The sequence below is a fragment of the Perognathus longimembris genome, chromosome 12 (genome assembly GCF_023159225.1).
Source record: "Perognathus longimembris pacificus isolate PPM17 chromosome 12, ASM2315922v1, whole genome shotgun sequence".
Classification (NCBI taxonomy): Eukaryota; Metazoa; Chordata; class Mammalia; order Rodentia; family Heteromyidae; genus Perognathus; species Perognathus longimembris.
In genome coordinates this window covers 33,301,968-33,317,002 of record NC_063172.1, presented here as the reverse complement: position 1 = coordinate 33,317,002, position 15,035 = coordinate 33,301,968, and the positions used below count along the sequence as shown (strand labels likewise).

Sequence of the window (15,035 nt, the reverse complement as noted above, 5' to 3'; positions counted from 1 at the left end):
AAGACAGGGTATCATGTGGACCAGAGAAAATGTGAAAAGGGAACCTTGGCAGGTTCTGCTCCAGCCAGTGGGACACACCTGCCCTTGGAGAAAAGGTAGCTGAGTAATGTGAACCCATCTTAGTGACTGAGAATTTGGTTAAGGCTCTGTCTGGCCAGGGCTCAGGCTGACAATCATTAGTGCTTTTCCCCTAATCTTTTTTTAAATTCCCCTAATGCTTTAGCCCAGCTTAAGTCCATGAGCCTTCAGGGAACAAAGCAAGGCCATCTGTTCAGTTGGGAATTTGCCAGGCCAACGTAAAAAGTCAACCAGCTTTGTTCAACTATAACTTACCATCTCAATTCCCAATGGAATCAGCCCCACCCAAACAACTTGATGATTACAAAGGAGAAATGTCCAGAATACTCATTAAAAGCAGATGAGTAGGCCACTGCTGACAAGAAAAAGAAATTGTTCAATAGATTTGTCCCTCTCAAGACTTATTCAGAAAGCTGTATCAAAACAATCCTAATTATCTTGATTGGGGAGAAAAACAATGCCTCTCAAAGATTTTATTCCTTTTATTAGAAGATTTTATTCCTTTTGTTATAAGATATGTTAAAAACTTGCATATTTTGAAAAAGATAGAAAATGGTAATAAAATGGACATTTTCTTAAGAAATATGTTCATAAATATGCTTTATCAAATGTTAAAATGATTATCTTGCAAAATAATAATAAATAGAGCAGAGCTGTGGCATACAAGAGTCAACCCAAAGTACTAGGAGGTTTTATGTCATATGTTTTATAAAACTTCTGACTTCGAATATATTTAAAAAGTTGGCATATTACACAAGTTATTCATCATTCAGATTTTAAAAATATTTTTATGATGGCTCCATGATTTCAAAAATAATGACACACAAAAAGTGGCTTAACTAAATAGGATGCTGATGAAGCTAATTTTCCCCTAAATAAAATATTACAAGACATATAAGTAAAAATACAATTTTTGAACCTAGAAGCAGTATACATATCCATTTCCAAGTCTACAGATCAATGTGGACATTAAGCAAAAACTGTTAACTAAGCTTTAGTTTCTAGCAAGGACGTTGCTTCTTTTCACAGTTTGATGGAGCAACAATGGTCGTGACCAGAATGAGCCCAGTTCTACAGGTCTGTCTCCTTGAAGATAAAGTGTGTAGAAAGTTCTCCTCCTTCAAATATACCCTTTGGCACCTTTCCTATATTTATGCCCATTTGCCTATCAGAATACTGGATAAAAGTTTAATTATGGAAAAATTACTTTCCTAGGTATTCTTTTGTAAGCTTCAATTCTCTATTATCCAAAAGCGAGGAGAAAAACACACACAAACCCCAAACACATCCTAGAATGAGTCTTGGCAGTCCAAGGTAGCAAAGCCATGTTTTTCCTATGACTAAATCCTGACTCTTGACAATGATCTTTCATGTCCCATGCATTTTGTTGCCCATGAGGCTCACATGTTCATTCCCGACAGCAATGGGGGAAGCCATATCTAACAAGACTTAAGTACCAATCTAATATAGATTATTGGTCCCAGTGGCCCTCGACGATGTCCATGAGGAGGACATCTGGATGATGCTGCGTACCTAGAGCACAGAGAGGTCATGGCAGGATTTGGACTTGAGCTTGAAGGCCATGTTCTTGTTGTTTTTGGCTACGATTTTGCCCCAGAAGCGCCTGGCTTTCCTGGGGATGCTCTCCCGTCTTTTCTGGTAGGCCAGCCGCCGCTCGTTCTTCTCCTTGCTGTCCCGGCGAAGGCGGACCTGCCGGACAATGCCCTCAAACAGCTCCTTCACGTTGTGCTGGACAGCTGCGGAGGTCTCGATGAACTTGCAGTCGAAAACCACAGCGCACGCTCTCCCTTCTGGGAAGAAAAAGGAGAAAAACAATTCAGAGAGGTTGTAGGCTACCATCATATCCTGTCAACATCCAAACCTGAGGACTCCTGCTTAAAGAAACTGTCCTTAGCGTAGGCAGGTGAGTCAGAAGAGGTCACTGTGACAGACCCCCTGCTGCCTGCAAGCCCCTTGATCCAGGAAAGATGGGCTTTATGTCTGGCCCACCATAAATTTACTGTATGAAGGGCCAATTCCATCAAATATAGTGCTATTCACTATAAAAGCAAAAGCCATAGCCTTAATTTATTACAGACTTACTACATGCCAAAAACTAGGCTAAGTTTTTCATAAATATTTCTAATGCTTGTAAACATTGTAAAATATCTATTATCATTCCCAACAGAGAGATGAAAAAAGCTTAAAACTTGAAGTTCACCTGTCCTGGGACAGTGAATCAGTATTTGCTTTTAAAGTCCATATTTCTCCTGACTCAGTTTCTTGATTTTGAAAATTAGAATTGTACTACTTGGCTTTCCTCTCTTTATAGACAATGACAAAACAAAACAAAAATCACTGTGATGAAACAGTTTGTGAAAATCTGAGGTTTGTATAAGTATAAAATACAATTACATCCAACTACTCAAGCTTATCTACAACAGTCTCAATTTCAAATATTACATTATGTTCAATGCCCATGTCTCCAAATTTTGGTTTAGAAAGAAAAGACTACTTATAGATAGTCATATCCTAGTAATGAGACATTCCCAAGAGTTGAATACACTGTCTTTCCTGGGGTTCTTTTCTTCTGAGCAGGTCTGATATGTCGGATTTTTTTTTATGGTGGAATCAGTTAAATTTGCATTAAACCAGTGAAGTCTTAAGACCCCTAAGAACTCTCAGGTGCCCACTCAGTAAATAGGAATTACCCTTGAACTAAGTATGAAAAGTAACTGTGACATCATCACACTGATCCTCTGACATTTAGGAAGTTGGGGTGGGGGGTAGAAAGCTATTTATGGGACTTAAAGGGAGTCAGAGCAGCCAAAATAGAAGTGTGTGTGTGTGTGTGTGTGTGTGTGTGTGTGTGTGTGTGTGTGTGACAGTCCTAGGGTTTGAATTCAGAGCCTGGGTGCTGTCACTGAGCTTTCATACTCAAGGCTAATGCTCTACCACTTCAGCCTCAGCTCCACATACAGCTTTTTAGTGATTAGGGATAACAGTCTTACAAACTTTCCTACTCAAGCTGGCTTCAAACTGCGATCCTCAGATCTCAGCCTCCTGAGTGGCTAGAATTATAGGTGTGTGCCACCAGTGACCATCTTAGAAGTCTTTTCCTCAATGGAACTTCCAGAAATTCTCCTAAATTAGAATTCTCCAACCTCCTTGCATGAAGATTCTGTTTTTCCTTCTGTGAACTTTTGGTATCAGAGAACAGGAAGGATGAAAATCAAAGGTTGGGACAAATAGTAACTCCCTGAGCATGATCTATTCTCTAAAGAAATTCCAGTAAAACATCCCAAGGGAGGTGAGGATATTGATATCCTGCAGGTGGACCAGATGGCCAAGGGAGAACAAGCAGCATAGAATGGTTCAATTGGAAGTAAAAATGCTAGAAGGCATGCATACATAATACTCCACGTAGCAGTCCAGCCTCACAAAAGAGGAAAGGAAACACCATCTGACAGCACTTGCAAGTGATCTGAGGATGGTTTCCACAGTACCAGCACCGCCCTCTTACCTGATACTGACACTTCCCGGCATCGCACTAAGTCACTTTTGTTGCCAACCAAAATTATAGGAATGTCCTCTGTCTGCCGGGCCCTGCGGAGCTGGATTCGAAGCTCAGATGCCTTCTCAAAGCTTGCTCGGTCTGTGATGGAGTAAACTATAAGATAGGCATCCCCAACTTGCATGCAGTGGTCATGGAGCCATTCGTTCTCCCCCTAAGGAAATGAGAAGATCTTTCATGAGCTCAGACTGGCCTAGGACACAGGTATCATTTCTCAAAAAGGAAGTGAGTGTGTGTGTGTGTGAGTGAGTGTGTGTGTGTGTGTATTTCCTAACTTGTAACAGAAAGGAAGAAGACTTTCAATTCCCCCAAACGCACTGGTCCTCCATGCCTACAAGATGTCTAGGGGGCTGCAAAGATTGCAGGTCTGCATGATACTTATGTAAAAAAGTGGTTCTTTTCAATTTCTTCTGTAGCTTCAGTTGATGAATTATATAACAACATTATCCAACAGTCTTTCCAATTTGTATCTAACCTATCCAAAATGGGCCTTCCTCAATTTGCCCAAAATTTCCTTTTGCTTTTCCCAAGAGATGATATTAAGAATCCTTTGGGGAGAATAGGAGGGCTCCCAATAAACAGAAAATCTCAAGTATAAGCCGTGAGAACCCAAACCTTTTAGTCTTGAAGACCAGTATTGAGGATGCCAACTTCAAACAAGATGGCTTTATGTAGGTGAAAATAACTTCATGCTTGTTTGAGCTTTCTCTAAAACAACACACTTTTTTATGTTTTTAAATAGAACTGAGAGCAGAGCACTGCAGTGCTTTTGTTATTTAGACCTCATTTGTGAATGACCTGTTCCTTAGAATAGCCTTGTTCTCAGCAGTCAATGCTTTTAATCAAGGAAATGAGCCCACCTCATTTGGAACAGCCATTATATAGGTCACCCTCACACTAAACAACCTGTTGAAAGGTAAGCCCTACAGGAATTAACTGGGAACTACACACTCTGAATACCTTATTTTCCCACATGTCCAGAAGGATAATCGTTGCACTTTCCCCATCAACCATCAGGGTACGTTCATATGTGTCTTCTAGAAAAGAAAGAACAGGGCTATTGGAGTCAGGTAAATATGCAACACAACACTGACATAAGAGAGTAATTTTAGAAATTATAGTTACTAAATATGCAACTAATTGTAGAAATACACAGCTACTTAAAAAGATACGTTATTATTTTTGTCACCTTTAATATGTTATTATCCCTCCAGTAGTCACCAAGCTCGTCGCCTACATCTCTAAAGCACATATCACTAAACCATTTGAATTATAAGGCAGTCATTTTAATCTTTCCTGAACCTTTTATAGGAAACCATTTAAGAGGATAAACTCACTCAGGAGCTTTTGACTCAGACAAGGCCCTAAGAAAGCATTAACAACAAGCCCCATTTTCCCAAGGCTTACGTGGAAATCCATTGTACCTTTCAGTGGGTGGTTCCCAAACATGCACTAGCAATTTCAGGAGCTTTGATCTCTGATATTTCTCCTCGTTGGAGAAGTTAAGAAGACTATCTTGAGACTATCCCTGTTTGGACTGTAGATTTCTTCCTTTGAAAAAACATAAAGGTTGCCTACTACTATCTGGCTAGCTTTTGTTTTGGTTTTTTTTTAATTTTGTTTTGTTTTGTTGGCTGTAAGTACAACAGAAGGGCAGGAGGCACCTATACTTGGTAATGGAAATTTCCTCTTCACTTTAGCCTAGACTGACCGAAGGTAAAGGGTGAGAGTGGTACAAAGGGCCAAGAACAGCTTCGGCCTGGAAAAATCTGTCAGGTCGGTGGGGTTGGACATGCTGGGATATTTACAAAAAGAATTCCCATCAGCCCCACACAACTGAGTCATCCTTACTCTGAGTTTTCCTGGCATGAGTTTCATCATAATAAGTCCTCCCTTTTTTTCTCCCTACTCCCATGAGTGGGAGTACGAGAGTTTGAAATCAGGCCTTCACACTTGCTAGGCAGGTGCTCTACCACTTGACCTGCATCCACAGTCCTTTTTGCTCTACTTATTTTTCAGATAATGTCTTGCTTTTTGCCCAGGTCCAGCCTTGCACTGTGTTCCTCTCACCTATGCCTCCTGCATAGCAGAAATTAGAGTTCTGTACCATTTTGCTCTGTTGATTTATTTAAGATAGGGTCTTACTTTTGCCCAAGCTGGCCTAGAACTATGATCATCCCAACTTCTACCTCCTGGGTAGCTGATTCAGCATTTGTCTTATGTGTTCTTTTGCCTGGATTTTCTTCCCTCCAAACTCCTAAGGCTAGTACCCTTGCTGCCTTCTGGGGAAAGTATTCCCTGAACTGCAACACCTGGAGGAAACCAGGGGGTGGGAAAATGACATTGTCCAAAAAAAAAAAAAGGGGGGGCTGGGGATATGGCCTAGTGGCAAAGAGTGCTTGCCACGTATACATGAAGCCCTGGGTTCAATTCCCCAGCACCACATATACAGAAAATGGCCAGAAGTGGCGCTGTGGCTCAAGTGGCAGAGTGCTAGCCTTGAGCAAAAAGAAGCCAGGAACAGTGCTCAGGCCCTGAGTCCAAGGCCTAGGACTGGCAAAAAAAAAAAAAGAAATGTACTCATTACCTGACTTATAAAATGTTAACCCCTCTGTAAACACCTTAATCATAACAATAAAAATCATATTTTAAAAAGCTGCAACACCTCTATCCCACCCAAATTCCTTACTCATCTTCCTGTTTTGTTTCTTCTCTGCATTATCATCTAACATACAATGAATGCACTTTAGTTTATCATTTGCTATCTCCCACTCCCCAAAATTTCAGAGCAGAAATTTGCATCTCTGTTGTTTACTATGTCTCTGGCATCTGACAGTGCCTTGATACAGTATGCATGTTCAATAAAAATATGTTCAGTAAGGCTGGGCACCAATGGCTCACCTGCAATCCTAACTAATCAGGAGGCTGAGATCTGAGGATTGCAGTTCAAAGGTAGCCTTGGCAGAAAAGTCTGTGAGAATCTTACTCCAAAAAAACACTCAGAAAAGGCCAGAAGTAGCATTGTGGCTCAAGTGATGGAACATTAGCCTTGAGCGAAACAAGCTCAGGGCCAGTGCCCAAGCCCTGAGTTCAAGCCCAAGGACTGTCAGAAAATAACAAAAACAAAACGGTGCTGTGGTAGGGGAACCAGGGCATTTCTTGTTTTATAACAGCTATTGTGAGGGATTTACAGAAAGTGGTGCTCCTTTTTCTTTACCTAGGCACTGGAATCAGGAGAAAGAAAGGAAAGAAAACATGGAGAAGGGAGAAGAAAGGTAGCCCAGTATACAGCCTGGGGAATTACGATAGCCTGTACAGCAAAGCACTGCCCATTACTCCTACCAAGTTTTATCTGTTCTGCAAAGCCCTTCCTGCACCCAGGAAACTCTCAAGCCAACACTTTCTGTCCTTGGCCACCACTCATCACTCAAAGATTTGGAGCTTTGCTTTTGAACTCCCAGCAGCTCATGTAAGAACATACTGTGTTCCAATAGCAGAGGGACAAAGCAACCCAAACTGTCTCTTGGTATAAGATATATCAGAACAAATCTAGAGGGGGAAAAATGGACTACAGATTACAGCTGTGAAAAAAGGAATCAAGATGGAAACTCCCATTCTGGGAGTTTTGTGACAGGATCATTCTGTCTGACCTTAATCTCTGCCTGAAAATCACTGTGCTAGAGATCTAGGAGCCTAAGACAATACATCACTTCAGGCTTCATATATGGTGTCTGGCTGTACCCCAAGGACTCTTCCAAACACAGTGCACCCTGATTGATGGCCTTCCTCTAATCAGGGGAGTAGAACTGAAGCTCTGCTCCTTTTCAAGTGTTTATCATGTGAGCAAAGCTCTTTGAAATTTGCTTGGGGTTAGAGAAAGGGTGAGGCCTATCAGCCTGGGAGGCCCCCTCGTAAGCCATCTGGGGACAACACATTCTTGTGTGTCCTGGATACTGGATGGGCCTAGGACTCCGCATAGCCAGAGAAGGCATCATACATGGCCAGGGAGGGTTGGGGGGAAGTCCTCCGATGTGAGGCTGTGCTCCTACAGTGGTGTGTGGCCTCTCTTCCTGGACCAGCATGGCCCTCAGTTTCTTTTTCCTCATGTTATCCCCTTCACAAAAACCCTCCTGGCTGCCCACTCGTATCTGTCTCCTCTGAGCCCGCGGCTTCTGCGCTGCCTTCGCACAGCACTGTTTCATCCAGAAGCTGCAGTTCAGCATGGCTCCCTTGTCCTAAGTGCCGGACTGCCGGACTGAATTCCTTGCCGGCAAATTTTCTGAATAATGTCTTCCCACTGTATGTTTTCTTTAAGAACTTCAGGCTTGGAAGCCTCACTTGCTCCAATGCCATGTATGAAGCCTGCACGGGTGGTGTGTCCCATGCTGGGAACGGGCCCCTAATCTCCTCAAACTTTCTGGGGCTTCAACAGCCCTCCCCTCAAAACACTCTCAGTAGCTTTCAGCTACCACAGACCAAGGAGTTTACAGAAAGCCCTGGAAGGACTTTTGCTCTCATACTCTGTCCTTTCCTTTGTGGGTTCATGTCCCCCTGTACATCTGACAGGGCCTCAGGCAAGAATGATTGCAGGAATAGGGCATAAACAATGAAGCTACAATTCTGGAAGCCAAGCACATGGGAACAGTATGGTAGATCCAGAATCAGATCCACATTTACTAAGTGCCAGCACTATGATATGTACTTAACATCATCTCCTGTAGTCCTTAATCCACCCTATGAAATCATCCCTGTTGTGTAAGGAGGAAGATTTTGGAGATTACGTAGCTTGCCCAAGTGTGCCAGCTAAGACTATCTCCCCCAAATGTATCTAAACCCACACATGGGACTCCAAATCCCGTGCTCATTCTCGGACTCCCTGCACCTATACAGAGTGCCTTCTCACCTCGCCAAGGGATTCCAGAGTCTACTTGTCTTCAGAGTCTAGCTTAGACATGACTTCTTCTATGAAACCTTTTCTAATCTCCACAGCCAGAATTCTTTCTTGTGAATTCCATTTTCTCACGGCCCTTTTCCCTTCTCTTAGCCTGCTTTATGGGGGATGTGTATTTGACTTCCACTGCACCCTTTGAGCACTTCTGAGGAGGGAGCCCAGGACTCTGCATACTGCACAGTGTGTTGCTTAAGTACGTTCAGTGTGGTGTATGTTCAGTAGCTGCTTAGAAATGAATAAATGGATGAATAAATGAATGAATGCCATTTCGTGTGCACAGTCGTAACATTATTGCAATAGAATTATAGTAACATTCATCTTTATTAAGCAACATAATGAGGATAGTATAACTCCTTAGAGTTAATGCTGGGGGATAAAAAGAATGAATGGGAAAAAAGCAGAAATATCTCCTGAAAAACTTTCCTTTTCAAAAACATAAAGGCCACTGGTGGTGTGAGCAGCACCTGCACATGAGGGCTGACACCTAGATGATATTCAAGAAGGATGCCTAAAAGGGGGTAGACACCTGAGAAAATTCTTACTGTCAACAATTCTTTGTTTAGGGATGTTAGGAAAAGATTCCTTGACTGCCCTCCTCTTCTTCACTTGCAGTAAAGAAATTTCCCAAATGCAGAAGCCTGTACTTCCAAATTCCAAAGGGGAGTCAGTCTTATGTATGCTGGGTACCACCCTCTGTGTAGATACCGCTCTACTAAGGGAAAAGCATTTCTGAAAATCTATTATCCACTAACTTCTCAATTCCTCTCTCTCTCAAAACAAACAGAATGGGCTGGGAATATGGCCTAGTGGTAAAGTGCTCGTCTCGTATAAATGATGCCCTGGGTTCAATTCCTCAGCACCACATATATAGAAAAAGCCGGACGTGGCACTGTGGCTCAAGTGGCAGAGTGCTATCCTTGAGCAAAAAGAAGCCAGGGACAGTGCTCAGGCCCTGAGTTCAAACCCCAGGACTAGCAAAAAAAAAAAAAAAAAGCAGAACCAAACAACTCCTGACTGATCTCTTCCTTATGTCAACCTTCTCCTGCTTGAGCCATATGCCCAGCCCCTTTTGCCTTTATTACTTCTCAGATAGGGTTTTATTTGTCTGCCTCAGATGGCCTGCAACACAATCATGTATTTATGCTTCTTATATAGCTGTGAAGACAGGTATGTTCCACCAAACCCTACTGATTGAGATGGGTAGTGACAGGTGTCTCACATTTATGCCCAGGCTGGCTTTGAACCTTGATCCTCCTGATTTCTGCCTCCCTAGTAGCTAGGATTACTGGCATGAGCCACAGGTACCTGGCTTGTTACTTCTTAAGGAACTTAAAATTTTCATCCTCCTCTGAAGTATACCACTAACCCCTGTCTCTTCCCTAAGAAGATATGCTATTGCTCACCCATCACTGCATATCTGAGAGCCTGGTACAGAGCTGCCTGATGGGCTATATAGTTAACAAGAAATTAAATCTTGAGGCTACAGGAGATAGTGAAAGAACACAGGATTTGGTTAAACTACAACTAAGTCTGGATGCTGACAAAACATGTGCTAGCTTTCTTCACCATATATTGACTATAAACCTCTATTGATTCTATCGTATTACTAAGAACATACATGGAAAAACTTAGCACAGTGCTAGAACAAGTGCTCCCATAAATGGTAAAATGAGACAGCACAAAACTAAGCTTATAAAATCCCAAATTCCAAACCCACTTTCCCCACTGGGTGATTCTAGATCAGCTACTCAGTTTCCCTGAGGCTCTGTTTACTCCGAAATGACAACACTAAACATAAGGCACCTAGCCAAGTGCCCTTCTATTGAAAATGTTCATTATCACTGTCCATTCAAATAGAAGCTCTCTCTCTCTCCATTTTTTCCTCTCTTCTAGCATCAGCCATGTACCAGTCTGTGCAGAAACGGAATCAACTGTACAATAATATCCCTGTTTTTCCCTGGACTCTTGCAGAAGCGAGGGGACAAATCGATGCTATATCAATGAGTCATCATTTATAGCCCAGCTCCTGAGCTGCCTCTTGAGGTAGTGAACTCCCTGACACTGAGACAGTCCAGGAGAATAAGACCTTTAGACAATGCAGGCCACTGTAGTGAAGAGTACCCTTCATACACGTGGAGTGGGGAAGAGAAATGAGTCACCACTGAGCCATCTTCCTACCCTGGAAATCTGTGATTCAGTTATTGCTGCTAACTGAGAGTAGAAACAGACCATATGATATGGGCAAGCACTTGACAATTCTTATTTTTATTTATTTATTTGTTGTTGTTTTTTGCTGGTCCTGGGGCTTAAACTCTGGGTGTGAGCACTGTTCCTCGGCTGCTTTCGCTCAAGGCTAGCTCTCTACCACTAGAGCCACAGTGCCACTTCTGGCTCTTTCTGTGATTAACTAGAGATGAGTTTCATGGACTTTCCTGCTCAGGATGGCTTCAAACTGTGATCCTCAAATCTCAGCCTCCTGAGTAGCTAGGATTACAGGCGTGAGCCACCAGCACCCAGCTGACAGGTCTTCATTTTGATACCTGATGATAAAAGATATATAGCTGCCCTGGCCACATGACCAACTGAAGCTGTAACTAAAGGGCACTCGATGGGTAGTGTTGGCTAATATGATCCTGATATTATGTCCCAGAATATAAGGGTGTACTTTATCCACTGTTGAAGAGTATATGTATATATGTATTTATGAGATAATATTACCTCAAAGCAGTTTTGGAAAAGAGAGTTAAAGATTTAGTAAATATTGGAAATAAGGCTATAAGAAAATCATCTTGCAAAATTGTCAGACTATACAAATTACCATTTTTATATTTCAAATTTTTGTTATTTTACTATTTAAACTAAAAGTTTTGACTCACCTTACACTTGCAAAAGTCTCTAACATAGGTAGACACAAACTAGTGACTCCCATGTTTTTTCAAATCAACTTCACTTTAAGTATAATTGTGTGTGTGGGGGGGGGGAAGGTTATATTTATATTGAGCTCCTCAAATATGGTCCATGTCAGAGTCAGCAAAAGCCAGAAGTGGAATGTTGACCTCTGGCTCTTTAGTCCATTGACCCTAGACCCTCCAGACTTGGAATCTCAAAAGTTCCCCTTTATGGTTTAGGTTCAACAAACTTTGGTCGGATCTCTAAACATTTTCATTTTCTTGACCTGCGGGCCTATGTGAAGAGCTCTCTGGGGACTGGGAACACCGATCCAGTACCAAGAATACTTTCTCCCATGACCCTCTTGCTCTCATTCTTCCTGCCTGGACTACTTCTAGGGGACAGAAGCCCACTGAGGCTGAGTCACCTACCTCCCAGCACCTCGCAGTCACTGTCCATGCTGTCGTGCACACCTGCAAAGATGTTGGCCAGGGTGGACTTGCCCACCCCCTGCTCTCCTATAAGCACCACTCGGTAGTAGGTGTTCCCGGACTCGGAGGAGATGACGGAGTCAGTGGAGTCAGAGGACCAGCTCCGGCGACAGGGGTCATCAGGGGCAGCAGGGTGGCGGTGGTGGTGGTGGTTGTAGGGGTGGGGCTCCTTCTGGACCATCAGGTGGCGGCCATCAGCAGGGATGCTCCAGCGCTGCTGCTGGGGCTGCATGCCCGCAGTGCTCTGGCGCATGGTGACATTATTCAGAGTCATCGTGGGGTCCTGGGGAGTAAAGCACCCAAGATACTGACATCAGTAAGAATGAGCTAGAATTCAGGGGACTCAAACACTGCCAGCTATTAGTGGTATTTTATCAGATGGGTGAGAACCAACCAAATATTTCTAATGCACAGAATATCGATGAAACAGTCCCAAACCCCAATGCTCCAAGCTTTCCACTGGACACACACACACACACACACACACACACACACACACACACACACACACACTCCATATCCCACACAGTAATCGGCCCCTCAGGCCGACTGTCACTTGCATTGAGAACAAAGTACCGTTAGCATCGCCCACTGCCCAGAGGCTTCTTCCATCATCAGAGAAACCGTGGAATCCCCGCTCAGAGCGGGCACTGAGGCAGCTGGAAGGAGCCCACAACCTCCACAGGCGGCTTGCAAAGCAACAAGTCGGTGCTGCGGGAGACTAGCTGGCCAGGTTAGCGGCTCTTGTCTAAACAAGGCTCCTCATTGCACCCGCGGTCCTGCAGCCTTCGGTGCCTCAGTGGGAAACACGTGGCACTGACATCACTCGCCCTGGCTAGGCTGGACAGGCACTTGGGGGAACTTCCATGTTTAGTAAAGTCGCCCTGGTGTTCCCCAGCTCTCTGATTATTTGGGGGTCGTGGGGGGCAATCTTAAGCCTCCGCTCTGCCCTCTTGCTCGCTGACACGGCACGTTCAAAACATCTCAGCCCCGGAGCCTTGTCATTATGGCAGGGAAATAAATAAGCTGCTCACGGTCCTACAGAACGAGCTCCACTCTTCCCAGAAAACCAGCCACCCCGAGATCGCTTCTGAAGCAAATCACCAAAGACTCCCCAAAACCACATCTGAACAACTTCCTACAACTTTTCTTTTTGTCTTTGCAAGGCTGTGCGTGAGGCATTCCCTTCTGAATCAGCGAGGTGCACGCGTGAGGGTGGGAAACGCACAAAGCTCACCCCCACACTCCAGCACACCCCAACACCTCTGCCACTAACTCACCAACACCATCACGTTTTGTTTGGGTTTGGGTTTTTTTTTTTTCGGTCTTAAAAAGCCGCCCCTTTGTTCAGACAAGCAAAGCAGTGGGTGTCCGCGGGGGCTGCCCTCTGAACCCCCACTCTGTGTGAGGAGGGTCCCTTCCACCTGCGGGGCTGAACTGAGAGGGACTGCGGATGGGGAGCGCCCCGCTCGCACCTCAAGTTCTTCCTCCGGCGCGCAGACCGCACGCGCCGTCCCCGGGGCTCCGCTGAGAAAGTTCTGCGGGGCTGGGAACGCCCACTCCCTGCCCGCCCCCCGGCCCAGGCCGGCGCCCCGCTTACTTGGCTCAGCCGGACAGGGGGACCGGTGGTCGGCAGTGTGTCTGAGGAGCTGGGATGCGCGGGTTTGCACCGGGATGCGCCGGGATGCTGGGAGGGGGGCGGGGGGGCGCCGCGAGGCTCCGGGAGGCTCCGCCGTGGCCGCACGGCTCCGCCCGGGTCCCCCCGCTTTATAGCGAGCCCGGCCGCCCCGTGTGCGGGCTTTTCCGTGACGTCAGCCCTCCCGCGGGGCGGGGCGGCTCTGCTGCAGACTCCGCCAGTTGCAAACACTTGGCCACATCAGTTACTCACAGTCACGTGACACCGCCCCCCCTTCCCCTCCTTTAAAAAAAAAAATAAAATAAACAGCAGTGATGACCCTGGCAGCTCAATCCCGAGGCTCCTTTATTTTGTTTTATTTTCACCAGGTGGATACTGGAAGAATACACTTAGTGCTACTTAATCGCCCTTCCCAGCAGAGCACTTGCGCGCTGTGGCGATGAAGCGTGGAGGAACAGACAGGTTTGAGTTGCCAGCCCAGCTTTGCGAAGAAAACGGGGATCCGCCGAGACTTCAGCGTACAGCCAACCCCAATGGCCTGCCTTGGCCTCCTCTTGTGCAGCAAAGCAGGCTTCTGCTGCCTCCTGTCCCCACTCTAGATGGAGGGCAAAAGCAGGAACCCCACACCGCTTTGTTTTTCCTTCTCTGGTTGGGGACCCAGAGAGAGGAGGAAAGAGGATGAAACCTTGAAATGGGGAAGCTTTAAAAAAAAATAGCTTGATTAGGAATCCAAGCAGATTATGTTAAATATTGTCGGCCCTGTGTTTGCGGGCCAGAATGCTGAGGATGCTCAATCAGGGAATTTAATCACCTCCCAATCAGCACATCTCTGAACCAGACTCCCTGGCATGGCTGAGCTTCCGGCAGGGAGCCAAGGTTCCCTAGCCATGGTGAGGCGCTCAAACCCAATCCCCTGAGTGATGGTAACAGCTATTATTACCATTTACTAAGTACTTCTGAGGACCTATGCCTAGTAGCTACTGTGAGGCCGCTGGTGACCTTTCCACTCACTATGTCAAGTAGTATAGACAGATTGCTACCCTCCTTGTATGGAGGAGGACAAGAGGCACTGAAAATGAACTTGCCCAAGGTCAGGAAGCTCTTCCAAGTGGCTAGGGTAACTTTCAAAGCCTGGTTTGCCTGACACTTACACTGCACCAAGTGAAAGGTTTCGGCAATCTCTTCCCAGAGCCATGGGCATTTCCCAGATGCTGTGTTTAGAGATGGTGCTGGTCTTTCCAACATATCCATCCAATTTTCCAGCCAGCTTCATCTCTGAGTTGGCTGATAGTTCCAGAAAGCAGCCAAAGGCACCAGTTTCCATTAAAATAGCTGGATCCCGTTGCAATTAGACTGGGTTCTTAGTTCTCCTGCAGGCATTTATCTGCTTTGGGGATTATCTTAGTGACCAGCTGC

At 45.0% G+C, this 15,035-nt stretch overlaps 1 protein-coding gene across 2 annotated transcripts; it reads right to left on the bottom strand.

The window, feature by feature from the left end:
• Positions 1-542: 542 nt before the first annotated feature.
• On the bottom strand, positions 543-13,672 carry Gem (GTP binding protein overexpressed in skeletal muscle). Of its 2 annotated transcripts, none has more exons than XM_048358902.1 (5): positions 13,584-13,672; positions 11,924-12,266; positions 4,613-4,689; positions 3,602-3,806; positions 543-1,889 (listed from the first exon to the last, which is right to left on the bottom strand). In XM_048358902.1, exons 2-5 carry the CDS (start codon positions 12,255-12,257, stop codon positions 1,612-1,614), a joined length of 894 nt encoding a protein of 297 aa, XP_048214859.1. In that variant the 5' UTR covers positions 12,258-12,266; positions 13,584-13,672; the 3' UTR covers positions 543-1,611. The 2 variants fall into 2 exon arrangements, with proteins under 2 accessions (XP_048214859.1, XP_048214858.1); XM_048358901.1 differs by lacking the exon at positions 13,584-13,672 and adding an exon at positions 12,560-12,593.
• Positions 13,673-15,035: the final 1,363 nt, after the last annotated feature.